The 26,381-nt window shown below is 38.1% G+C and overlaps 1 protein-coding gene across 5 annotated transcripts in view; it reads left to right on the plus strand.

Annotated features, from left to right (window-relative positions):
* Positions 1-26,381, plus strand: part of STAG1 (STAG1 cohesin complex component) — a 505,242-nt gene that overhangs the window by 351,714 nt on the left and 127,147 nt on the right. For all 5 annotated transcript variants that reach the window (XM_070466701.1, XM_070466702.1, XM_070466703.1 and 2 more), the window contains one exon: positions 11,345-11,468. In XM_070466701.1, the coding sequence (XP_070322802.1) occupies positions 11,345-11,468 (124 nt within the window). The remainder of the gene's footprint in view (positions 1-11,344; positions 11,469-26,381) is intronic.

A 26,381-nucleotide genomic window follows, 5' to 3' on the forward strand; every position in this document is an offset into this window, starting at 1 on the left:
TCATCAAGAGGCTCTTTAATTCTTCTTCACTTTCTGCCGTAAGGGTGGTGTCTTCTACATATCTGAGGTTATTGATATTTCTCCCAGCAATCTTGATTCCAGCCTGTGCTTCATCCAGCCCAGCGTTTCTCATGATGTACTCTGCATAGAAGTTAAATAATCATGGTGACTATATACTGCCTTGAGGTACTTCTTTTCCTATTTGGAACCAGTCTGTTGGTCCATGTCCAGTTCTGACTGTTGCTTCCTGACCTGTGTATAGGTTTCTCAGGAGGCAGGTCAGGTGGTCTGATATTCCCCTCTTTTTCAGAATTTTCCACAGTTTATTGTGATCCACACAGTCAAAGGCTTTGGCATAGTCAATAAAGCAGAAATAGATGTTTTTCTGGAACTCTCTTGGTTTTTCGATTTCTTTTTTCTTAGGGAAGTTCTTGATCCCAGCCTCCTATACAGTGTCACGAATTTCTATCCATAGTTCATCACGCACTCTGTCTAGGAACAGCTGTGAGGAAATATCCCACGCCCAAGGGCAAAGGAGAAGCCCAGTAAGATGGTAGGAGGGGCAAATTCGAGTTCAGAATCAAGTCCCATTCCTGCCAGAGACACTCAGAGGGCTCAAACAAACTTTGTCCACCAGGACCCAGGAACCCCACAGAGACGAGACAGAACTGTGTTGAGCATCTCCTGTGACAGTTCAGGTCAGGAGTGTACTGCCACAGGGACAGGAGCTCTGGGTGTAGCAGACTTGCATATGGCATAACCCCTCTTGGAGGAGGTCTGCGTTAACCTCACCATAGAGCTGCCAGAACTTACACAGGGCTGGGAAATAGACTCTTGGAGGGCACAAACAGAACCTTGTGTGCACTCGGACCCAGGAGAAAGGAGCAGTGATCCCACAAGAGACTGACCCAGACTTTCCTGTAAGTGTCCAGGAATGTCCAGTGAAGGCATGGGTTGGTGGTTGCCTGCTCCAGGGTTGGGGGCACTGAGTGTAGCAGTACATGCATGGGATTTTTTGAAGGAGGTCACTGTTACCTTCCTCACCTCCACCATAGTTTAGTGAAGTCGCTCAGTCATGTCCGACTCTTTGCAACCCCATGGACTGTAGCCCACCAGGCTCCTCCATCCATGGGATTCTCCAGGCAAGAATACTGGAGTGGGTTGCCATTTCATTCTCCAGGGGATCTTCCCAACCCAGGGATCGAACCCAGGTCTCCCGCATTGCAGGCAGACATTTTAACCTCTGAACCACCAGGGAAGCCCAAATAGCAGGGAGGGAACACAGTGCCACCCATCAACAGTAAATTGGATTAAAGATTTACTGAGCATGGCCCTGCTCATCAGAGCAAGACCCAGTTTTCCCCTCAGTCAGTCTCTCCCATCAGGAAGCTTCCATAAGCCTGTTAGCCTTCTCCATCAGAAGTCAGACAGACTGAAAACCACAATCACAGAAAACTAACCAGTCTAATCACATGGACCACAGCCTTGTCTCACACAATGAAACTATGAACCATGACATGTAGGGCCACCCAAGATGGACGGGTCATGGTAGAGAGTTCTGACAAAATGTGGTCCCCTGGAGAAGGGAATGGCAAACCACTTCTGTGTTCTTGCTTTGAGAACCCCATGAACAGTAGAAAAAGCAAAAAGATAAGACCCTGAAAGATGAACTCCCCAGGTCGGTAGGTGCCCAATATGCTACTGGAGATCAGTGATAAAATAACTTCAGAAAGAATGAAGAGATGGAGCCAAAGCAGAAATAACACCCAGTTGTGGATATGACTGGTGATGGACTCAAGGTCCGATGCTATAAAGAGTAGTATTGTGTCGGATCCTGGAATGTTAGTTCCATTAATCAAAGCATATTGGAAGTGGTCAAACAGGAGATGGCAAGAGTGAATGTTGACATTTTAGGAATCAGCAAACTGAAATATACTGTAATGGGTGAATTTAACTCAGATGACCATTGTATCTACTACTGTGGGCAAGAATCCCTTAGAAGAAATGGAGTAGACACCGTAGTCAACAAAAGAATCTGAAATGCAGTGCTTGGATGCAGTCTCAAAAACAACAGAATGATCTCTGTTCATTTCCACGGGAAACCATTCAATATCATGGTAATCCAAGTCTATGCCCCGGCCAGTAATGCTGAACAAGCTGAAGTTCAGTGGTTCTGTGAAGACCTACAAGACCTTCTAGAACTAATACCCAGAAAAGATGTCCTTTTCATTATAGGGGACTGGAATGCAAAAGTAGGAAGTTAAGAAACACCTGGAGTAACGGGCAAATTTGACCTTGGAGTACAGAATGAAGCAGGGCAAAGGCTAATAGAGTTTTGCCAAGAGAACCCACTGGTGACAGCAACCACCCTCTTCCAACAACACAAGAGAAGACTCTACACATGGACATTGTCAGATGGTCAACACCAAAATCAGACTGATTATATTCTTTGCAACCTAAGATGGAGAAGTCTTTATACAGTCAGCAAAAACAAGATTGGGAGCTGACTGTGGCTCAGATCATGAACTTCTTTGTTGCCAAATTCAGACTTAAATTGAAGAAAGTGGGGAAAACCACTAGACCATTCAGGTATTACCTAAATCAAATCCCTTATGATTATACAGTGGAAGTGACAAATAGATTCGAGGGACTAGATCTGATAGACAGAGTGCCTGATGAACTAGCTCATTTTTGATACAATGTAAAAGTATGATCTTCTTGCCAGAGTGATTAGCATGCCATGAATACCGGTTATTGATTTTTCCAGGAGTATCTCTTAATCTATTTTATTTGTTAAAGAAAGATGCTACTTCATGTACATAGAAACAGACGTTCCATGGAGAGATGCAAGTTTCAGTTGATGCTGTGTGTCTCGCCTGCCACCCCAACTTCAAACCAAAACTAAACATTAATGTATATGTCGCTAGATTTAACTCCTAGTTATAGGAAATACAGAAAATAGAAGATCATTCTGTGTGACTGAATCCTTATGGTATCATTTTAGTCCAGAATGTGGGAAATTCATATGCCAAATGACTCAGTTTATTCAACAATTAAATGGCATATAATACACACAAGTAGACTTAAAAATACAATTTTTAAATACCAGATATAAAAACTCTATTAATGGATATATATTTAGTGAAGAAAATATACTTTAGACAGTTGAAGAGACTGTTAGTGAATTAGAATATAATACTGAGGAATTTACCCAGACATAGAATGTAATAGAATGGCATTTCTGGAAAAAAAAAAGGGGGGGGGATAATTTGAGAGGCTTTGTAAGTCCTTTACATAATATTTCAAAAGAAGAGAGACATTTTGGAAAGTAGTAATAAAATTTACTGAAATTTCAAAAATTGGTTAGAAAAATTGATTGAAAAAATTAATGAATGTTAAGTAGGTTAAGAAAAATATTTCACATCTATGCATACCATAGTCAAAGTACGAAACATCAAAGACCAAGAAAAAGTCTTCATTAAAAGCAATCAGAAAAGAAAGACTGTTATTTTAGTGTTAGTAAAAGAATTTAAATGTTTTGGGGCTTCCCTGGTAGCTCAGTGCTAAACCCATTGTGAAAGACCTGTTGAGTCTTCCATTTTTTTTAATATAATAATGGAACATTTCAAATCATATTTTCAGAACTATTCTTATACTATACAATGATATGATTTATTATGAGTAAACCTGTCATTCTGTTGCTTTAATCTCCTTCCTGACATTTCATCCTTGACGTAAAAATGTGGGTCAAATTCATAGTTTCAATGTAAATATAAATTAAATATAGTTTTCTTTGAAAGTTAATGTCAAGTATCCTTGACATTCACTTTTTAATCTTATACATAAACTTCTGTTAATAGTAACGTATTAAGGGGTAATACAAGATAGCAGATAACTATGAAGCTGAAACTCCCAATACTTTGGCCACCTCATGTGAAGAGTTGACTCACTGGAAAAAACCCTGATGCTGGGAGGGATTGAGGGCAGGAGGAGAAGGGGACGACAGAGGATGAGATGGCTGGATGGCATCACCAACTCGATGGACATAATTTTGAGTAAACTCCGGGAGTTGGTTGTGGACAGGGATGCCTGGCGTGTTGTGATTCATGGGGTTGCAAACGGACACGACTGAGCAACTGAACTGAAGTGATGTCACCGGTTCTGTCGGAGACTTTTAGTGATATAATGCACTGTCATGTATTTCGCCAGTATTTTTTCTAATGGGTAATGCAGCAAAAGAAAGGAAATACATTTTTAATTTCTGTAAGCTTATTATGTTTCTGATGCACTTAAAATCAGTGGTCCCCAACCTTTTTGGTACCAGTGACTGGTTTCATCAAAGACAATTTTTTCATGCACCAGATGTGAAGGGGAATGGTTTTACAAGGATTCATATATTGTGCCCTTCATTTGTATTATTATTACTTCATCTCCACCTCATTTCATCAGGCATTAGATCCCAGAGATTAGGGACCCTGGCTTTAAATAACACTGGTTATTTAAACACTGAAATAGTTGAGTGGAAGATTTGGATTTAGTAAGCAAACCAGGAGAGTTTCAGCTGTTTGGGTCTATACAAACATTACTGCCTCTCACAAGCCTTCTTTGACTCTGTGTTTCCCTCCGTCATTTTACATGGTTCAGTGTTCCCTGTACTGCCCTTTATTAACGTTTAACACTCTCTAAGTGAATATTTTAATCATTTTCTGCAAGCTATGTTTCTCTAGTTCTTATTCACACTCCAGTGAATGATACAGTATGACTTTTTAGTGACTCTATTCTTTTCTCCCTTAGGCTTTTGTCCACCTTATAAGAGTTGTGTTGTGTTGAAAAATGTAAATTTTTTACCAAAACAGTAGTGACAAAATTGGTTGAGACATCAATTTACTGTGTTGTACAATTTAGATAGCAGACCTTCTCAGCTTTTGTAATTATACTTCCAACTCCAACTCTAGTACTCTCGTGAGATTTCTTGTATAAGAGAGATAACTGTGTCAAAACATGTATATTAACTAAGAATTTGTCTCTGAAACTTGTTTATTTGCCAATTTAGCATTCTTTCTTACTGGGAAAGCATCTATAAGGATAGTTTGCAAAACATTTAATTAAAATTAATAGAAAACAATTTAAATTTCATCTGGCAGGAAAGGAATTCAAAACAAAAACAAGTCCAGATATTAAATTAAAGGTACAGTAACTGTGAGGATCAATAAAGTGTGGAAGTTTTCCACAGAAATGAATATAATTATTCTTTTATACTGTGAAAAAAAAAAGAGGTACAGCAAAGGATTAATTGCCACAGAATTATTCTTTTCTAGTTTTTTTCTTTCTTTTAAGTTTGCAGGTAAAGGTGTTCTGGTCTTCCCAATTGGCTCAATGGTAAAGAATCCACCTCTAAGCAGGCAACATTGGTTTGACCCCTGGGTCAGGAAGATCCCTTGGAGAAGGAAATGGCAACCCACTCCAGTATTCTTGTCTGGGAAATCCCATGCACAGAGGAGCCTGGCAGACTGCAGCTCATTGGGTCACAATCAAGAGTCAGGCATGACTTATTGACTAAATATCAACAACAATGTGAATTCTGACTTCATTTTTAGTTGTTCATTTCAAGACCCCAGTACTAGAACTAATAGAAATTAGTCCCTCATATTATTGTCTTTATACCTTTCCTCTTGTCTTACTAAGTTTTTTGCTCCCCCAGTTTACTCTTTACTTTGGAAACGTCCACAAACACCTGCAGCTAAATGTTATCTTTCGAAATGGAGTGAGGCCTTTGGAAATAGATCAAGGTGTTAAAAATAAATTTAGTATGAAAATCAAGGACTGAAAGACTCTTACATGAGAATATATCTGTGTATCAAAAGATATACTGTAATCAAACCAGGGAATATTTAGAAGTATACTGAATTTTCATTTCCTACTTCATATACTTAAATAGAATGTTAGTTCCTGGAAAGCAAGAAAGCATTCTCTGATAATGAGAGAATATGCCATGGATCGTGAAAGAACTGAAACTTTACTGGAACTTGAAAGAATAATCATTGTACATAGTCAGAGTTGAATGAGGACACCACTGTATGTGTAGGAATGATCACAGACATGTAGTCTGTATAGTTGAGATATTTGGACCAAAGAACTCATTCACGGACTAAACTAGAAGAAAATTGGTTATGGCTTAATTGGTAAAGGCCTTTAATAATAATAAAACTAATAGTTGTGGTTGCACAATCACTATTTCCAACTCCTTGAGACCCCGTGGACTGCAGCACACCAGGCTTTCCTGCCCTTCTTTATCTCCTAGAGTTTGCTCAGACTAATTTCTATTGTGTCAATGATGCCATCCAGCCATCTCATCCTCTGTCCTCTCCTTGTCCTCCTGTCTTCAATCTTCCCCAGCACCAGGATCTTTTCTAGTGTGTCGGCTCTGTGTATCAGGTGGCCAAAGTATTGGAGCTTCAGCTTCAGCATTAGTCCTTCCAATGAATATTCAGGGTTGATTTCCTTTAGGATGGACTGGTTGGATCTCCTTGCAGTCCAAGGGACTCTCAAGAGTCTTCTCCAGCCCCACAGTTAGAAAGCATCATTTCTTTGGTGCTTAACCTTCTTTATGGTCCAACTCTCACATCCATACATGACTACTGGAAAAACCATACCTTTAACTATGCAGATCTTTTTTTGCAAAGAGGTGTCTCTTCTTTTTAATATGCTGTTTAGGTTTAGTCATAGCTTTTCTTCCAAGGAGCAAACATCTTTTAATTTCCTGGCTACAGTCACTGTCTGCAGTGATTTTGGTGCCCATGAAAATAAAATTTGTCACTGTCCACTTTTACCCCATCTAGTTCCCATGAAGTGATAGGACCAGCTACCATGATCTTAGTTTTTGAGTTTTGAGTTTTAAGCCAGCTTTTTCACTGTCATCTTTCACCCTCATCTTGAACAGTATGAAAACTAGTAATATTGGTTATCTTTTGCCATGTAACAAGAAGCAATAAAGACACCCATATTCAAGAAAAGAGGCATGTGCCTCCACTATAGGGAATAGTAACAAAATCTATGAAAATTTTAAGACCACCATCAAAAAATTCTACTCTGTAATCTATGATTACATAATATAATTACATGTAGAGAATGGTTAGTAGGGTGCTATCACCAAGCAAAGTAGGTTAGCACTCCAAAACCCAAATTGGAGAAAAATCACCAAGGGACTTTTATTAGTAGTAAAATGAGCTATCTTATCACACACATTTAAATTGAAGTTGAAGGGGTTAGATGAGCATCTGAAGTAGACAGGTACTGGGATTCCAAGAAGAAAAGCTGAATCAGAATGTTGGCAGTGCACACAGAGGAGAACTGTGTTCCAAAATCATGAGCTTTGGGGAGTCTAATAAGTGAGCCAAAATGGCGTTAGAATATGTATACATATAGCTGATTCAGTTTGCTATACAGCAGGAAAAGCACAACTTTGTAAAACAACTATACTCAAACAAAAAATACTTTTTTTAAAAGAAAACATTAAAGATTAGGGTTAGACATAGATATGGTTATAAAAAAAGATTTTGAACACTGTTTTCAGTTTTTCCTATTGAAATAAAGCTAAACCTTTATATTCTCTAGCCTTGGAAATCACCCATCCATAAGCTCAATTCCAATAGTAAGGATAATACCAATAGTAATGAGTAGAAGAATGATTGAGCTATATATTATGAATTACCATACTTAATAGTCACTAAAGTTTGTTTGTAATATTTATTTATTTATTCATTTATTTTTGTCTGCATCAGGTCTTAGTTGCTGCTTATGGGATCTTTCATTGTAGTGCATGGGCTTCTCTCCAGTTGAGGCTCACAGACTCAATAGTTGGGATGCATGGGTTTACTTGCTCCATGGCACGTGGGATCCAGCTCCCAGATTAGGGATCCAGTGCATGTCCCCTGCAATGGAAGGCAGATTCTTAACCACTGGATCATGAGAGAAGTCCCATAATTACTATAGTTTTAGTCACAATCCTCTACCTATTCATTTTCTCCTTTGCCTGCTTCCCTGAGATGGTGTAGTTAAAAAAAGAAAAAAAGAAAACTCAGCCCAGTTTGGGTTTGTTTTGGTTTTTATTTTTATTTTAGGATTAGTCTTTACAAAAGTAATTCAACAGGAAGTAAGTGTAATAGATCTCTGGGAGTGACTGCATGGTAGGACTGGGAGAGCTAAAATGGGTATTTTGTGTTTATGTTTTGTTTTTGGATGGGGAGCTATTTTGTTTGTTTGTTTATTTTGTTTTTGACTTACTCCAGTAGAACCAAAGTATATGAACTTGTAGTTCTTAGGGGTGGAAATTTATATGAAATAGTAGAAGACGATGTCAGGCAGGGATTTAAAGCACTGTATAGAGAAATCTGTTAATATCTAATTAAGGTGAAGATGTGTATTCATTCTCAGCCATTAAATTCTACTTCTAAGTATAACAACACTGTCTCACAGACTTCATTGACCATGATTTAGTCCCTAACTCGTGTCTGACTCTTGCAACCCCATGGACTGTAGCCCTCCAGAGGCTCCCCTGTCCATGGGATTTTCTAGGCAGGAATACTGGAGTGGGTTGCCATTTCCTTCCCCAGAGGATCTTCCAAACCCAGGAATTGAACCTGTGTCTCCTGCACTGTAGGCAGATTCCTGCATTGACCATGTCCTACATCAAGTACACAGATGTTCCAAGAAAAAATACTTACTTGCCTCACCCCAAGTGAAGCACTTTAGTGTTTTCTGTGCTGAACACTTTTGGTTGTCATTCATAATGTGCTGAAGAACACTGCCCTAGGGAAATCCTTACACATGTGCATGAGGAAACATGTAAGAAAATGCTTATGGCATTCATTGTTAATAAAACCAAAAACTGGGAAACAACCAGGGTTTGCTACTGAGATAATGTATAAGTAATTTGTAATTTATTTGTAGAAAAGATCACTGAACATCAGTTAAAGTTAATATATTGGAGTTGAAGCTATATGAATCAGTATGTATAAATTATAAAACCTGACTTGTGAAAATACCAAGTTGAAGACAATATCTACAAGATATAATGTATGTAAAGTTTCAAAATATGTAGTATGAAGTTAAAGTTTAATAGCTTTGTAATGTCTGAAATGTTTCATATTCAGAAAAAAATAAATGTTTCATATTTAGAAAATGCCCTTAATCTATTACATTCAGTATTTTACAGGTCAGGGAACATTCTTTTACAGCTCTTAAGCTGCTTTTTATATTATCTTGTCTAGATTGATGATAATTAAAAGATTATAGTAATGAACATTTATGGAAGGTTTTAGTAGATACAGAACACAGTTCTGGGCTTCTCAGGTGGCGCTAGTGGTAAAGAACCCACCTGCCAATGCATGAGACATAAGAGACATGGGTTCGATCCCTGGGTTGGAAAGATCCTCTGCAGGAGGGCATGGCAAGCCACTCCAGTATTTTTGCCTTGAGAATCCCCGTGGACAGAGGAGCCTGGCAGGCTGTAATCCCCAGGATCACAACGAGTCGTACACAATTGAAGTGACTGAGCACACATGCACGCAAACACATTTTTAAATATTTTATTTTACTCTCAGACCTTCTCACAGGTACACCTTCTCACAGTACATATGAGGTCTAGATTCCATTATTATTCTTGTTTTACCAATGAGGAAATTAAGAAAGAGGGAAGTAACTTGCAGCTAGTAAATAGCAGAGTTAGGATTTATACTCAAGATGTCTAGCTCCAAAGTCTGTATCATTCGCCTTCGTGCTATAGAGAAAAAGGTATTAACAACAGCAACAACAACAAAAATGTAGGAAGACCTTAACTCTGTAATTGGTAGTATACTTTTGAGAGAGAGTGTTTCATATTTTTATTTTTTAAACAATGACATGGACTTAGAAGGAACTAAAATTTTTTAGAGCAGAGAATTAAATATTAGAATACTAGCACTCATAGCAAAAGAGGAACCAAGAAAAGCACCTTGATAGATCATTGCCTTGTGTAAATTGGAGAATTAAAAGTTACCTGAAGTTTTAACTATGTATTCATGTATGGAAGCTCAGAAACCTTTAAGATTGATCTACAAAAGAAAGTTAGGATTTACCATATTGTATAATTTGGGAGTGTTTTTAGCCAGAATTATTAACCTGTTGAAAGATAAGGTAAAAAGTTAATGTCGTGTGTGTTTGTGGTGCACAGATTTTAGAGTAGAAGTAATCCCAAGGGGTTGTGGTGGATGCTGATGATGAGGTGAAAAGTTGTCTGGGCACAGAGCCAGAGACCTTGACTTTTGCAGTTTTTTCTCCTACAACTTCATAATGTAATCACCAGGATTGTTGTTTTGTGACTAAACATGAATTAAGATCCTGGGTTTTGTAAGGTCTTCCCGAGTGGCACAGTAATAAAAAATCTGCCTACCAATGCAGGAGACACAGGTTTGATTTCTGGGTCAGGAAGATGGCCTGTTGCAGGAAATAGAAACCCACTCCTATATTCTTGCCTGGAAAATTCCATGGACAGAGGAGTCTGGTGGGTTACAGTCCATAGGATCACAGAGTCAGATGCGACTGAACACAAATGCTCATACATTTTCAAAGAATACAGACTTCTAAAATTTTGCCTCATAAACACTAATTTATTGTTCATGAAAATTATTTTCATTTAATTCTTTAGATGTGTACTAGCTTATAACTCACAGTTATTTAGAGAAACAGTTTTTGAATTCTACTTTATTCTCTATTTGGATATTGATACTCTAGTTCCTTAGAGGTTTTAACATATTTAATGATCCCATAATTGTGTGGTTTTCAGAAAGCTGCAAATGCCATTTCCAAGTCTGCTGAAAATACAGCACTTGAGTCAAAATAAGATGATTTCCAGAAGCATTTTTTTTTTTCAGTTTGTTATTGGTAGTTTTTATAGAAGTCATATAAAGAATAGAAGATATTCCAGTTGGAGACCTTTGAGAGTGCATGTATAAATAACAGTATCTGCATTGTGCTAAGTTGCTTCAGTCGTGTCCAACTCTTTGTGACCCTATGGGTTATACCCCACCAGGCTTCTCTGCCCATGGGATTCTCCAGGCAAAAATACTGAAGTGGTTGCCATTTCCTTCTCCAATGGATCTTCCCAACTGAGCGATCGAACCTGCATCTCTTATGTCTCCTTCATTGGCAGGCGGGTTCTTTAACACTAGCACCACCTGGGAAGCCCAGTATTTGGATAATACTGTTTTTATTGTTTGCTGAAAATAAGTACGAAGTCCATTCTACCTTTGAATGTTAGTCAGATGTTTTTCTTTCTTTGTTTTTTCTTTTGTTTTTTCCTCCCTAGTGATGCTATTGCTGAAATTAGAGCCATTTGTATTGAAGAAATTGGAGTATGGATGAAAATGTATAGTGATGCCTTTTTGAATGACAGTTACCTAAAATATGTTGGCTGGACTCTTCATGACAGGGTAAGTTACTCTGTTCTCAGCTTTGGTAGACGATATGCTTTGTGCAATTATTAATGATAAAAAGCTTGAAATTAAGATGGCATTTGTTGGGGTTTTTTTTTTTTTTTTCAAAAAGTGTAATAATAATGAAATTTTAGATGATATATACTGTTTACTTGTGGCCATGATGAAACTTGAGACATTAGCATGTGTCTCAAAACTCTTGTCTTACTTAGTTGTAATGCTGTCTTAAACCACGGTTGACAGCCTGGCACATCTAAATTTAAGAGGATGTAGTATCTTAAGAAGCTAATTACAGTTACGATTACAATCTTTTTCCAGTTAATAATCAAAAGAGATTCCTTGTTTCTCTTAATACATAGAAACTAAATAAGCTTTCTTATTTTGATTCTCAAGGGTCATATCCATAGTAGAACTTTTATCAGAGGTGAATAGATCTGTTGGATTTTAGAATATTTGATCTTAAACTCTTTCTGTACTTCCACTCTCTTATAAAAAGCTCTGACATAAAAGGAATCCCACAGTATTGAATATTGGATATGTAATCCTTAAAATAACAAAGGATAGGAATGAGAAATCACTGGAATTTTTATATTGAATAACCTAGATTCCTATAACTTGAACTGCCAGATTTTCACAGAAAAAACTAAATCTCACAACAATTTGTTTTAAAAGTTGCTATATTCCATTATTTGAATTGTTGCAAGTATCATAGGTATTAGAAAACATTTTAAATTTCTGTTTATTTATTTATTTTTGGCTGTGCTTCGTCGTCATTGCTGTGCCAGCTTTCCTCTAGTTGTGGCAAGCTTGAGCACATTCTGGTTGTGGTATGTAGCTTTTCAATGTTGTGGCTTCTCTTTTTGCTGAGCACAGGCTCTAGGGAATGTGGGCTTCAGGAGTTGCACTTTCTGAGCTCTAGAGCACAGGCTCAGGAGTTGTGGCACATGGGCTTAGTTGTTCCATGGCATGGGGGATCTTCCCAGATCAGGGATTTGAACCCTTATTTCCTGCATTGGCAGATGGATTCCTTACCACTGGGCAACAAGGGAAGCCCAACATTTTATCTTTTTAAGTGCAATTTTATTTTTAGACTTCTAGGGTAATTTTTTAATATTCTTTGACTTTCTTTTTTATGCTATTTTAAAAATTTTGTTAATTGGAGGATAATGGCTTTACAATGTTGTGTTGGTTTCTGCCATATAACAATGTGAATCAGAAATAATTTTATACGTTTACCCTCCCTCTTGAGCCTCCTTCTCTGCTCACATCCAACCTCTCTAGGTCATCACAGACAGCCAGGCTGGGCTCCCTATGTTACATAGCAGCTTTCCACTAGTTATCCATTTTTACAGGATAGTATAGGCTTTCACATCAGGAAGCTTCCATAAGCCTCTTATCCTCATTCACCAGAGGGCAGACAGAATGAAATATACAATAACAGAAAACTAACCAATCTAATCGCATGGACCACAGCCTTGTCTTACTCAATGAAACTATGAGCCATTCTATGTAGGGCCACCCAAGACAGATGAGTCATGGTGGAGAGTTACGACAAAATGTGGTCGACTGAAGAAGGGAATGGCAAACCCCTTCAGTATTCTTGCCTTCAAAACCCCATAAACAGTATGAAAAGGCAAAAAGATAGGAACCTGAAAGATGAACTCCCCAGGTTGGTAGGTGCCCAGTATGCTACTGGAGATCAGTGGCAAAATAACTCCAGAAAGAATGAAGAGACGGAGTCAAAGCGAAAACAGCACCCAGTTCTGGGTGTGACTAGTGATGGAAGTAAAGTCCAATTCTGTAAAGAACAATGTTGCATAGGAACCTGGAATGTTAGGTCCATGAATCAACATAAATTGGACGTGGTCAAACAGGAGATGGCAAAAGTGAACATTGACATTTTAGGAATCAGTGAACTAAAATGGACTGGAATGGGCGCATTTAATTCAGATGACGATTATCTGTACTACTTTAGGCAAGAATCCCTTAGAAGAAATGGGGTAGTCCTCATAGTCAACAAAAGAGTCCAAACTGCGGTACTTGGGTACAATCTCAAAAACAACAGACTGATGTGTGTCAGTTTCCATGGCAAACCATTCAGTATCACAGTAATTCAAGTCTATGCCTGAACCAGTAATGCTGAAGCTGAAGTTGAATGGTTTCTGTGAAGACCTACAACACCTTCTAAAACTACCACCAAAAGAAGATTCCTTTTCATCATAGGGGACTGGAATGCAAAAATAGAAAGGCACAAGATACCTGAAGTTTGGCCTTGAAGTACAAAATGAAACAGGGCAAAGGCTTTCAGAATTTTGCCAAGATAACGCAAACACCCTCTTCCCGAACGACACAAGAGATGATTCTACACATGGATATCACCAGATGGTCAACATTGAAATCAGATTGATTATATTCTTTTTTTTTTTTCTGTTTATTTTTATTAGTTGGAGGCTAATTACTTTACATCATTGCAGTGGTTTCTGTCATACATTGAAATGAATTAGCCATGGATTTACATGTATTCCCCATCCCGGTCCCCCCTCCCACCTCCCTCTCCACCCGATCCCTCTGGGTCTTCCCAGTGCACCAGGCCCGAGCACTTGTCTCATGCACCCAACCTGGGCTGGTGATCTGTTTCACCCTAGATAATATACATGTTTCAATGCTGTTCTCTTGAAACATCCCACCCTCGCCTTCTCCCAGAGTCCACAAGTCTGTTCTATACATCTGAGTCTCTTTTTCTGTTTTGCATATAGGGTTATCGTTACCATCTTTCTAAATTCCATATATATGTGTTAGTATACTGTAATGGTCTTTATCTTTCTGGCTTACTTCGCTCTGTATAATGGGCTCCAGTTTCATGCATCTCATTAGAACTGATTCAAATGAATTCTTTTTAATGGCTGAGTAATATTCCATGGTGTATATGTACCACAGCTTCCTCATCCATTCGTCTGCTGATGGGGATCTAGGTTGCTTCCCTGTCCTGGCTATTATAAACAGTGCTGCGATGAACATTGGGGTGCACGTGTCTCTTTCAGATCTGGTTTCCTTGGTGTGTATGCCCAGAAGTGGGATTGCTGGGTCATATGGCAGTTCTATTTCCAGCTTTTTAAGAAATCTCCACACTGTTTTCCATAGTGGCTGTACTAATTTGCATTCCCACCAACAGTGTAAGAGGCTTCCCTTTTCTCCACACCCTCTCCAGCATTTATTGCTTGTAGACTTTTGGATAGCAGCCATCCTGACTGGCGTGTAATGGTACCTCATTGTGGTTTTGATTTGCATTTCTCTGATAATGAGTGATGTTGAGCATCTTTTCATGTGTTTGTTAGCCATCTGTATGTCTTCCTTGGAGAAATGTCTGTTGAGTTCTTTGGCCCATTTTTTGATTGGGTCATTTGTTTTTCTGGAGTTGAGCTGGAGGAGTTGCTTGTATATTTTTGAGATTAATCCTTTGTCTGTTGCTTCGTTTGCTATTATTTTCTCCCAATCTGAGGGTTGTCTTTTCACCTTGCTTATAGAATGAAACTAGAACACTTTCTAACACCATACACAAAAATAAACTCAAAATGGATTAAAGATCTAAATGTAAGACCAGAAACTATAAAACTCCTAGAGGAGAACATAGGCAAAACACTCTCCGACATAAATCACAGCAGGATCCTCTATGACCCACATCCCAGAATTTTAGAAATAAAAGCAAAAATAAACAAATGGGACCTAATGAAACTTAAAAGCTTTTGCACAACAAAGATTGATTATATTCTATGCAGCCAAAGATGGAGAAGCTCTATACAGTCAGCAAAAACAAGACCAGGAGCTGACTGTGGCTCAGATCATGAGCTCCTTATTGCAAAATTAAATTGAAGAAAGTAGGGAAAACCACTAGATCATTCAGGTATGACCTAAATCAAATCTTTTACAATTATACAGTGGAAAAGACAAACAGATTCAAGAGATCAGACCTGATAGAGTTCCAGAAGAACTATGGACGGAGGTTTGTGACATTGTACAAGAGGCAGTGATCAAGACCATCCCCAAGAGAAAGAAATGCAAAAGGGCAGAAAGGTTGTCTGAGGAGGTCTTACAAATAGCTGAGGAAAAAGAGAAGCGAAAGGCAAAGGAGAAAAGGAAAGATATACCCATTTGAATACACAGTTCCAAGGAATAGCATGGAGAGATAAGAAGCCTTCCTCAGTGATCAATGCAAAGAAATAGAGGATAACAGTAGAATGGGAAATACTAGAGGTGTCTTGAAGAAAATTAAGAGATACCAAGGGAACATTTCATGCAAAGATGGGCTCAATAAAGGACAGAAACAGCATGGACCTAACAGAAGCAGACTCTATTAGGAAAACGTGGCAAGAATACACAGGAGAATGAGATGAAAAAGATCTTCATGACCCAGATAACCACAATGATGTGATCACTCAACTAAGCCAAACATTCTAGAATGTGAAGTCAAGTGGGCCTTAGGAAGTATCATTAAGAAATAAAACTTGAGGAGGTAATGGAATTCCAGCTGAGCTATTTCAAATCCTAAAAGATGACGCTGTGAAAGTGCTGCACTCAATATGCCAGCAAATCTGGAAGACTGAGTAGTGACCACAGAACTGGAAGAGTTCAGTTTTCTTTCCAGTCCCAAAGAAAGGCAGTGCCAAAGAATATTCAAGGTACTACACAACTGCACTCATCTCACATGCTAGCAAAATAATGCTCAAATTTCTCCAATCAAGGCTTCAACAGTACCTGAACCAAGAACTTCCAGATATTCAAGCTGAAGTTAGAAAAGGCAGAGGAACCAGAGATCAAATTGCCAACATCCACTGGATCATTGAAAAAGCAAGAGAGTTCCACAAAAACATCTGGAACATCTGCTTTATTGACTACACCAAAGCCTTTGACTGTGTGAATCACAACAAACTGTGGAAAATTCTTAAAGAGATGGGAATATCAGGCCACCTTACCTGCCTCATGAAATCTGTATGCAGGTCAAGAAGCAACACTTAGAACCGGACATAGAACAACAGACTGGTTCCAAACTGGGAAAGGAGTATATCAAGGCTGTCTAATGTCACCCTGCTTATTTAACTTATATGCAGAGTACATCATGCAAAATGCCGGGCTGGATGAAGCACAAGCTGGCATCAAGATTGCTGGGAGAAATATCAGTAACCTCAGATATGCAGATGACACTACCCTTATGGCAGAAAGCAAGGAGGAACTGAAGAACCTCTTAATGAAAGTGGAAGAAGAGAGTGAAAAAGCTGGTTTAAAACTCAACATTCAAAAAACTAAGATCATGGCATACAATCCCATCACCTCACGGCAAGTAGTTGGGGAAACATTGGAAACAGTAAGGAACTTTATTCTTGGGTTCCAGAATCACTGGAAATATTGACTGCAGCCAGGAAATTAAAACTTGCTCTTTGGAAGAAAAGCTGTGACCAACCTAGACAGCATATTAAGCAGAGACATTACTTTGTCAACAGAGGTCCATCTAGTTAAAGCTATGGTTTTTCCAGTAGTCATGTATGGATGTGAGAGTTGAACCATAAAGAAAGTTGAGTACCAAAGAATTGATCCTTTTGAACTGTGGTGTTGGAGAAGACTCTTGAGAGTCCCATAGACTGCAAGGAGATCAAACCAGTCCATCCTAAAGGAAATCAGTCCTGAATATTCATTGAAAGGACTGAAGCTGAAGTTGAAGCTCCAGTTCTTGGGCCACGTGATGCAAAGAATTGACTCATTGGAGAAGACCCTGATGCTGGGCAAGATTGAAGGCAGGAGGAGAAGGGGATGATAGAGGATGACATGGTTGGGATGGCATCACCAAGTCGATGGACATGAGTTTGAGCAAGCTTCGGAACTTGGTGATGGACAGGGAAGCCTGAGGTGCTGCTGTCCATGGGGTCTCAAAGGATCAGACACAACTGAGCAACTGAACTGAATATGTATATATATATATATATATATGTATATATATATATATATGTCAATGCTACTTTCTCCCTTCATCCTACCCTCTCTTTTCTCCATTGTGTCCACAATTAAGACATTTTCTACATGTTACCATTATTAGGCTGTAGGTCATTTTTAGTTTTTTATTTTTAGAGAGCTCAGGGCAATTTATTTTTTTAATAGGTTGGCAAGTTTAAAATTTGTTTTAATTGAAGAATAGTTAATTTATATTATCCAATCTCTGTAGCAAAGTGACTCAGTTATACAGATACATATATTCCTTTTTAAATATTCCTTTCCAATATGATTTATCACTGGATATTTGGTATAGTTTCCTGTGCTATATATTAGGAGCTTGTTTTTTATCCATTCTGAATGTAATAGTTTGCATCTACCAACCCCAGCCTTCCAGTCCATCTCTCTCCCTCTCCCTCTTCCCCATGGCAACCACAAGTCTGTTCTATATGTCACTGAGTCTGTTTATATTTTGTAGGTAGGTTCATTTGTAGCATATTTTAGATTCCCCATATAAGTTCTCATGATATTTGTCTTGCTCTTTCTGACTTAACTTCACTTAGTATGATGCATCCATGTTACTGCAAGTGGCATTATTTCATTTTTTTTATGGCTGAGTACTGTTTCATTGTTTATATTTACCACATCTTCTTAATCCATTCATCTGTCAATGGACATTTATGTTGTTTCTATGTTTTGGCTATTGTGAACAGTGCTGCTATGACTATAGGAGTACACATACCTTTTTGACTTACAGTTTTGTCCAGGTGTATTCCCAGCAGTGGGACTACTGGATCCTGTAATAATTCTGTTTTTATCGTTTTCTAAGAAGCCTTTATTGTTTTCCATAGTGGCTGTACAAACTTTCCTTCCCCCGAACGGTATAGGAAAGTTCCCTTTTTGCCACATCCTCTCTAGCATTTATTACTTGTAGACTTTTTAAAGATGACCACTCTGACCGGTGTGAGGTGGTACCTCATTGTAGTTTTCATTGGCATTTCTCTAATAATTTAGTTATGTTGAGCATCTTTTCGTGTACCTAGTGGCCTTTTGTATGTCTTGTTTGTAGAAAGATCTATTAAGGTTGTCTACCCACATTTTGATTGGGTTATTTGGTTTTTTGTTGTTAAATTATATTGAGTTGTTTGTATATTTTTGAGATTAAGCCCTTGTCTGTCACATCATTTGCAGATGCTTTCTCACATTCCATAGGTTTTTTTCAGTGGTTTTTTTTTTCCTTTAATGGTTTCCTTTGCTGTGCAGAAGTATATACATTTGATTATGTCTCATTGGTTTATTTTTTATTTCTATTGTCTTGGGAGCATGATCTAAGAAAACATTGGTGTTTTGTCAGAGAGTGTTTTGCTTATGCTTTATGCTTATGCTTTTTTCTAGGAGTTTTATGGTGTCTTTTCTTATGTTTAGTCTTTAAGCTATTTCAAGTTTATTTTTGTGCATTGTGTGAGGATGTGTTCTAGCTTCATTGATTTATTGATACATGCAGGTCTCTAGCTTTCCTAGCACCACTAGCTTCAGAGACTTTCTTTTTCCCATTGTACATTCTTGTCTCATTTGTCTAAGATTAATTGGTCATGGTTGTGTGGGTGTATTACTGGGCCCTCTATTCCTTTAATTCATATGCATGTTTTTGTACCAATACCACACTGTTTGGATTACTGTAGCTTTGTAGTATTGTCTGAAGTCTGGGAGAGTTATGCCTCCTGCTTGCTTTTTTCTTTTTTTCTTTCCAGAATGCTCTGGCAATTCTGGGTCTTTTATGGTTCAATGTAAATTTGTTACAGTTCTGTGGAAAATGTCATGAGTATTTTGATGGTGATGGCATTAACTCTGTGAATTACTTTGGCTAGTATTGCCTCTTTAACAGTGTTAATTGTTCAAATTCAAAACCATGGATTATTTTTCCATTTTTTGAATTTTTTTATTCCATTTATTAATGTTTTATAGTTCTTAGCATATAAGTCTTTCACCTCCTTGGTCAGGTTTATACCTAGGTATTTTATTTTTGATGTAATTTTTAAAAATAGTATTTTTTTTTTTACATTCTCTTTCTGATATTTCATTGTTTGTGTAAAGGAATGCAACTGATTTCCGAATGTTAATCTTGTATTCTGTTACTTTCCTGAATTCACTTTGTCTATCGATTCGTTTTCGTGTGGAGTCCTTGGGATTTTTCTGTGTGAAGTATCTAGTCATCTATTTAATAGTTAAAATTTTGCCTTCCAGTTTGGATACCTTTTATTTCTTTTTCTTGTTTGATTGGTGTGGCTAGAACTTCTGAAACTGTATTAAGTAGAAGTGGTAACAGTGGGTATCCTTGTCTTATTCCAGCCTTTGCTGCAAAGGTACTCCATTTTACCTCAGTGAGTATTATATTGGCTGTGGGTTTCTTATAAATGGCTTTTAGTATGCTGAGCTTTGTTCCCTCTTTTCCGACTTTGGTAAGAATTTTTATCATGAATGGATGTTGACTTTTGTCAAATGCTGTTTCTGCATCTAATGAGATGATCATGTGGTTTTTACTTTTCTGTTGTTAATGTGATGTTATTACATTCTTTTATTTGCATATTTTGAACTATCCTTGTAAATCTGGGATATGATCTCACATAGTCATGGTATCTTGTCTTTTTTATGTGTTACTAGATTCGGTTTGTTAGTATTTTGTTGAGAATTTTTGCATCTACATTCACCAAAGATACATGTCATTTTCTTTTTTGGTAATATCTTAGTCTGATTTTGGTATTCGGGGTGATGGGGCTTCATAGAATGTCTTTGGGAGTGTTCCCTCTTCTTGAGTCTTTTTGAAGAATTTGACAAGAATCAGTATACATTCTTGTATGTATTTTTATAGAATTTGTCTGTGAAACCACCTGGTCCTGGACTGAATTTTTTTAGTACGTTTTTTAAATACAGGTTGTATTTTGCTTTTAGTGATCAGTCTTTTCGAATTATTTATTTCTTCTTGATTCACTTTTGATTGTCTCTATGTTTCTAAAAAGTTGTCCATTTCTTCTAAATTGTCAGATTTGTTGCTGTATAATTGTAATATTCTCTTACATTTTTTTTTTCCCCTTCACTATCAGTTGGAATTACTCCTTTTTCACTTCTTATTTTGTTTATTTGGGTGCCATCTCTTTTCTTCTTGGTGAGCCTGGCCAGAGGTTTGTCAATTTTGTTTGTCCTTTCAAAGAGCCAGCTCTTGGATTTGTTGATTTTGTTTTTTTAATCTTTATTTTCTTTCCACCCTGATCTTTATTATTTCACTCCTTTGACTTTAATTTTTTGTTACTGTTTTTGTTCTCCTTTTTCTAATTCTTTTAGGTGATAGCTTAAGGTGTTTACTTGAAATTTTTTGATTTTTGATCAAGGCCTGTGTCATTCTGAACATTCCTCTGAGAACTGCTTTTGCTGCATCCAGATTTTTTATTGTTTTCATTGTCATTTGTCTCAAGGTGTTTTTTAAATTCTTTTATTATGATTTCCTCATTGACCCATTTTTCAGTAGCATGTTATTTCGTCTCCAGGTCATCATTTTTTTCTCATTTCTTTTCCTGTGGTTGATTTCTAGTTTCATGCCACTGTGGTCAGAGAAGATACTTGAGACAGTTTCTGTATTATTAAATTTGTTAAGGTTAGTTTTGTGCCCCAGGACGTGGTCAGTCCTAGAGAACGTCCCATGTGCACTTGAAAAGAATGTTTATTTGGGGTTTTGTTTTTTATTTTGTTTTGTTTTCTTTTTTGGATGTAGTATCCTGAAAATACCAATTAAGCTACTCTGTTCTGTTGTATCATTAAGGACTTAGGTTGCCTTATTGATTCTCTGTATAGAAGATCTGTCTATTGGTGTAAGTAGGATGTTAGAGTCTACTGCTGTTAATGTATTCATATTGATTTCTCCCTTTATATCTGTTAGTATTGGGGTGCTCGTATATTAGGTGCATATATGTTGAAGTGGGTAAAATCCTCTTATTGTATTGATCCTTTTATCATTATTAATGCCGTTTATCTTTCAGCCTTTGCTTTAAAGTCTATGGATTTCTTGTATGTTTTTAATTTATGGTTGCCCTGTTTTTTCAAGTCTGTGAACCCCTTCTTAATCCACTTGATTTAGACTGATACTCATAAGGGCTCAAATACATTCTTAAAAAAAAGAAAAGAAAAAGAATCTGCATTTTCTTACTTTCCTTCCTTACATTTTATGATTTTGATGTCCCTTTTTATATCTTCATATTTATCCCTTTGATGTTCCTTGTGTTTATCATTGCTTGCACAAGTAGGGTTTTTTTTTTTTTCCTTTTCATCTGTATTCTGGCTAATTTAAGTGCTTTACTTTCCAGTTGTGATTTCCTCATTCCTATTTCTTCTTTCCTATTTAGCAATGACCTTTCAATATTTATTTTAGGATAGGTTTAGTATTGCTATGTTGTTTTAATTTCTGCTTCTCTGAAAAATTCTTTATTTCTCCTCCTATTCTAAATGATAATCTTGCTGGCTAGAATATTCTAGGTTGCAGATTTTTCTCTTTTAAGATTTTGAATATATTTCGTCACTCCCTTCTGGCCTGCAGTATTTCTGTAGAGAAATCAGCTGACTGCCGTATGGGAATTGCTTGTAAAAAAAAAAAACTTTTTCTCTTGCTGCCTTTAGAATCCTCTCCTTTTAACTTGTGCCTTTTTTATTATAATATGTGTTTGTGTAGATCTGATTGTGTTCATCCTGTTTGGGACCTTCTGTGCTTTCTGTATCTGGATATCTGTTTCCTTCTTTAAGTTTGGGAAATTTTCTGCCATAATTTCATCACATACATTTTTAATCCTCTGTCCTCCTTTTTCCTCTTTTGGAATTCCTATTATGCATAGATTAACCCACTTTACATTATCCCATAGGTCTCTTTATGTTGGTTTTTTGTTTTGTTTTGTTTTGTTTTGTTTGCATTCTGTCTGCTGCTTTGATTCCGTAGTTTTCTTATCAGTCTATTTTCCAGGTCACTTATTCTTTCTTCTGCATTCCTTCTTCTATTCATTGCCTTGAGCTCAGGTTTTGTCTCAGGAAAGGAATTTTCTGATTTTTCTTGGCACCTCCTTATAGCTTCTACTTCCTTTTTATAATAACCTGCATTTTCATCAACAGTCTTTATTAATTTCTTCAGTATTTTCAATACCTCATTTTTGAAGTCCGTATCTGTTAGACTGTAGAGGTCTGTTACATTGTTTATTCCTTCAGGGGCATTTTCTTGATCTTTTAACTGAAAGTGGTTCCTCTGCTTTTTCATTTTCTTATATTTCTCTTACTCTGAGTTTAGGAGGAACAGTTATCTACTGTTCCTTAGAAGGCTGTTTATCAGCAGGAGTGAAGAGAAGGAAAAGCAAAGGAGAAAAGGAATGATACACCCATCTGAATGCAGAGTTCCAAAGAATAGCAAGGAGAGATAAGAATGCCTTCTTAAGTGAACAATGCAAAGAAATAGAGGAAAACAATAAAATGGGAAAGGCTAGCAGTCTCTTCAAGAAAATTAGAGATACCAAGGAAACATTTCATGCAAAGATGAACACAATAAAGGACAGAAACAGTATGGACCTAACAGAAGCAGAAATATTAAGAAGAGGTAGCAAGAATACACAGAAGAACTATGCAAATAGGTCTTAATGACCCAGATAACCACAATTGTGTGATCACTCACCTAGAGCCAGATAGCCTGGAGTGCGAAGTGAAGAGGGTCTTAGGAAGCATCACTACAAACAATATGCCAGCAAATTTAGAAAACTCAGCAGTGGCCACAGGACTGGAAAAGGTCAGTTTTCATTCCAATTCCAGAGAAAGACAATGTTAAAGAATGTTCAGACTACTGCACAATTGCACTCATTTCACATGCTAACAGGTAATGCTCAAAATCCTTCAAGCTAGGCTTCAACAGTATATGAACAAAGAACTTCCATATGTACGAGCTGTATTTAGGAAGGGCAGAGAAGCTAGAAATCAAATTGCCAATGTCCATTATATCATAGAAAAAGCAAGGCAATTTCAGAAAAACATCTATTTCTGCTTCATTGACTCTTCTAAAGCCTTTAGCTGTGTGGATCACAACAAACTGGAAAATTCTTCAAGAGATGGGAATACTCGATGAACTTACCTGCTTCCTGAGAAATCTGTATGCAGGTCGAGAAGCAACAGTTCAAGCGTAACATAGAACAACAGTCTAGTTCAGAACTGGGGAAGGAGTACGTCAAGGCTGTATATTGTCACTCTGCTTATGGAACTTGAGTACATCATGAGAAATATCTGGCTGAATGAAGCTCAAGCTGAAGTCAAGATTGCCAACATAAATACCAATAACCTCAGTTATGCAGATGACACCTACCCTCATGGCAGAAAGTGAAGAGGAAGTAAAGAGCCTCTTGATGAAAGTAAAAGAGGAAAGTGATAAAGCTGGCCTAAAAAATCAACATTCAGTAAACTAAAATCATGGCATCTGGTCCCATCACTTCATGGCAAATAGATGGGAATAAAATGGAAACAGTGACAAACTTTATGTTCTTGGGCTTCAGAATCACTGCAGATGGTGACTACAGCTATGAGATTAAAAGACGCTTGCTCCTTGGAAGAAAAGCTTTGACAAACCTAAACAATGTATTAAAAAGCAGATATATCACTTTGCCAACAAAGGTCTGTCTAGTCAAAGCTATGGTTTTTCTAGTAGTTATGTACAGATGTGAGAGTTGTACAATAAAGAAGGGTGAGCATTGAAGATGCTTTTTAACTGTGGTGCCTTTTAACTGTGATGTTGGAGAAGACTCTTGAGAGTCCCTTGGACAGCCAGGAGATCAAACTAGTCCATCCTAAAGGAAATCAACCCTGAATAGTCATTGGAAAGACTAATGCTGAAGCTGAGGCTCCGATACTTTGGCCACCTGATGTGAAGAGCTGACTCATTGAGAAAACCGTGATACTAGGAAAGATTGAGAGCAGGAGGAGACGGTGATAACAGAGTATTAGATGGTTGGATGACTTCATTGACTCAATTGACATGAGTTTGACTAACTCCTTGAAATAGTGAAAGACAGGGAAGCCTGGCAGGCTGCAATCCATAGGGTTGCAAAGAGTCAAACACCAATTAGTGACTGAACAACAATGTGCCTGTGTAGCTTGTGTGAATTCAATTTTTGTTTTTGACTTGAGGGCTGTTTTCAGTTTAGATGCTTGCTGTTTCTTTCCTCAACCTATGCTGGCTGTTGTTCCTTTGATAGGAGGCTTGCAGGTGCTCACTCCCAGAGAGGTACGTCGGTGATTACCTCCCAATCGTGGGTCCCTAGCAGTGGCAGCAGCAAGTCACCAGTCTTTAGGAAAGTTGGCCACTGAGCCTGGGACCCTAGGTGGCGACAGTGTGTCCTGCACCCCTGGGAGGTGGGAGCAGTGATTGGTACCAGGTCACATGGTCCTCTTCAGCAGCAGTGGGCCATCCTCACTTCTGAGGATGTTGGTCCTGGATCACAGGACCCTCAGCAGTGACAGGCCATGCTGACTTCTGGGAAGGTGGGGCCAGTGACACCCACTCACAGATTTCTTGGCAAGGTGGCAGCAACAGCAGCGGTCTGTGTCTGCATCTGGAGTCCAAGATGGCAGCCATGGCTCACACCCTCCCCTGGAGCTCATGTGGGCAGAGCCCTGCTGCCTGCAGGTGCATGGAGAAAGGAGCATTGGCCCACCCCTCTCCTCACACACCTCCTAACATTGGTCCCATGGCTCTCTGGCAGGCCCAGGCTTCTTCCCAGACTCCTTCAGTTGTAGTGCACTGCACTCTAGCCCCTCAGGCTGTCTTCGTGCAGCCAACTCCAGTTCAGTCCCCAGGGTCATTGAAGCCTGAGCCTTAGTACCCAGCCCCCACCATCTCCACCTGGTGGGCAGACAGGTATCTCAGGCTGGAGAGTGCTGGTGGTCAGGACCTGACTCTGCTTTGCCCTCTGCACACCTATTGCTGGGCTCTCTGAGGCTCCAAAGCTCCACCTGTGTCCCTGCTAGTGAGAGGACTTGCTTGTGTGATGAAAGCATTGCTCTTTCACAGCTCCCTCCCAGAGGCATAGATCTTGTCTGTATTTCTTTTTCTTTATTTTGTTTTTTGGTTTTTTTGCCCTATCTACTTTTCATGCCCTTTTGGAAGTCTGAAGTCTTCTGCCAATGTTCAGTAGATGTTCTGTGAGAGTTGTTCCACACATAAATGTATTTTTGATGTATCTGTGGGAAGATGAGCTCCACATCCTACTCCTCTGCCATCTTGATCTAGTCCCCCAGACATGTTTTTTTAATAGTAGTGTGCTAAGTATTATAAAAGATATTTAGAAAATGACAAAATTACATAAATTATAATGAAAGTTCCCAATGGAATTTACTAATGCCATTTTTGCTATAAGAGAGATTTTAGAGCATCACAGATGGGTTGGTCAGTTTCACAATTATTGATTTTTATTTGATGATTAGAAAGTTATATGGAAAGAGATGGTTCTTATTTCCTACCTCGTGTGAGGGGAAATCCAGTTAGTATGTACATAGCAGATTTTTTCCTGAATATTTACTTTCCCTAGCAATTCAGATTCTTTTCACTAATAAACCCCATGCTCGATTTTGTTTTCGTTTTCCAGTCTTCATGTGGTTTTGGGAGCCTCATCTCAGGTGCATCCAGTTAAATTATACTACAGTGGGAGACATTACAGGATTTCACCCTATGCCATTATGCAGGCATCTCCACGCTATTAAATCCAAAAAGACCAACTTCTTAGTAGGAATAAGTTTAAAGTCTTTCATTTTTATTCCCCACTACTACCATACCAGTTTGCCTCCTTTCCTTATCTCCCTAGTAGAGTATTGTACTGAATTTCAGTAACAATAACCTTTACTAGTTTTAGCAGAACTTATGTATGT

The sequence above is a fragment of the Odocoileus virginianus genome, chromosome 4 (assembly GCF_023699985.2).
Source record: "Odocoileus virginianus isolate 20LAN1187 ecotype Illinois chromosome 4, Ovbor_1.2, whole genome shotgun sequence".
Classification (NCBI taxonomy): Eukaryota; Metazoa; Chordata; class Mammalia; order Artiodactyla; family Cervidae; genus Odocoileus; species Odocoileus virginianus.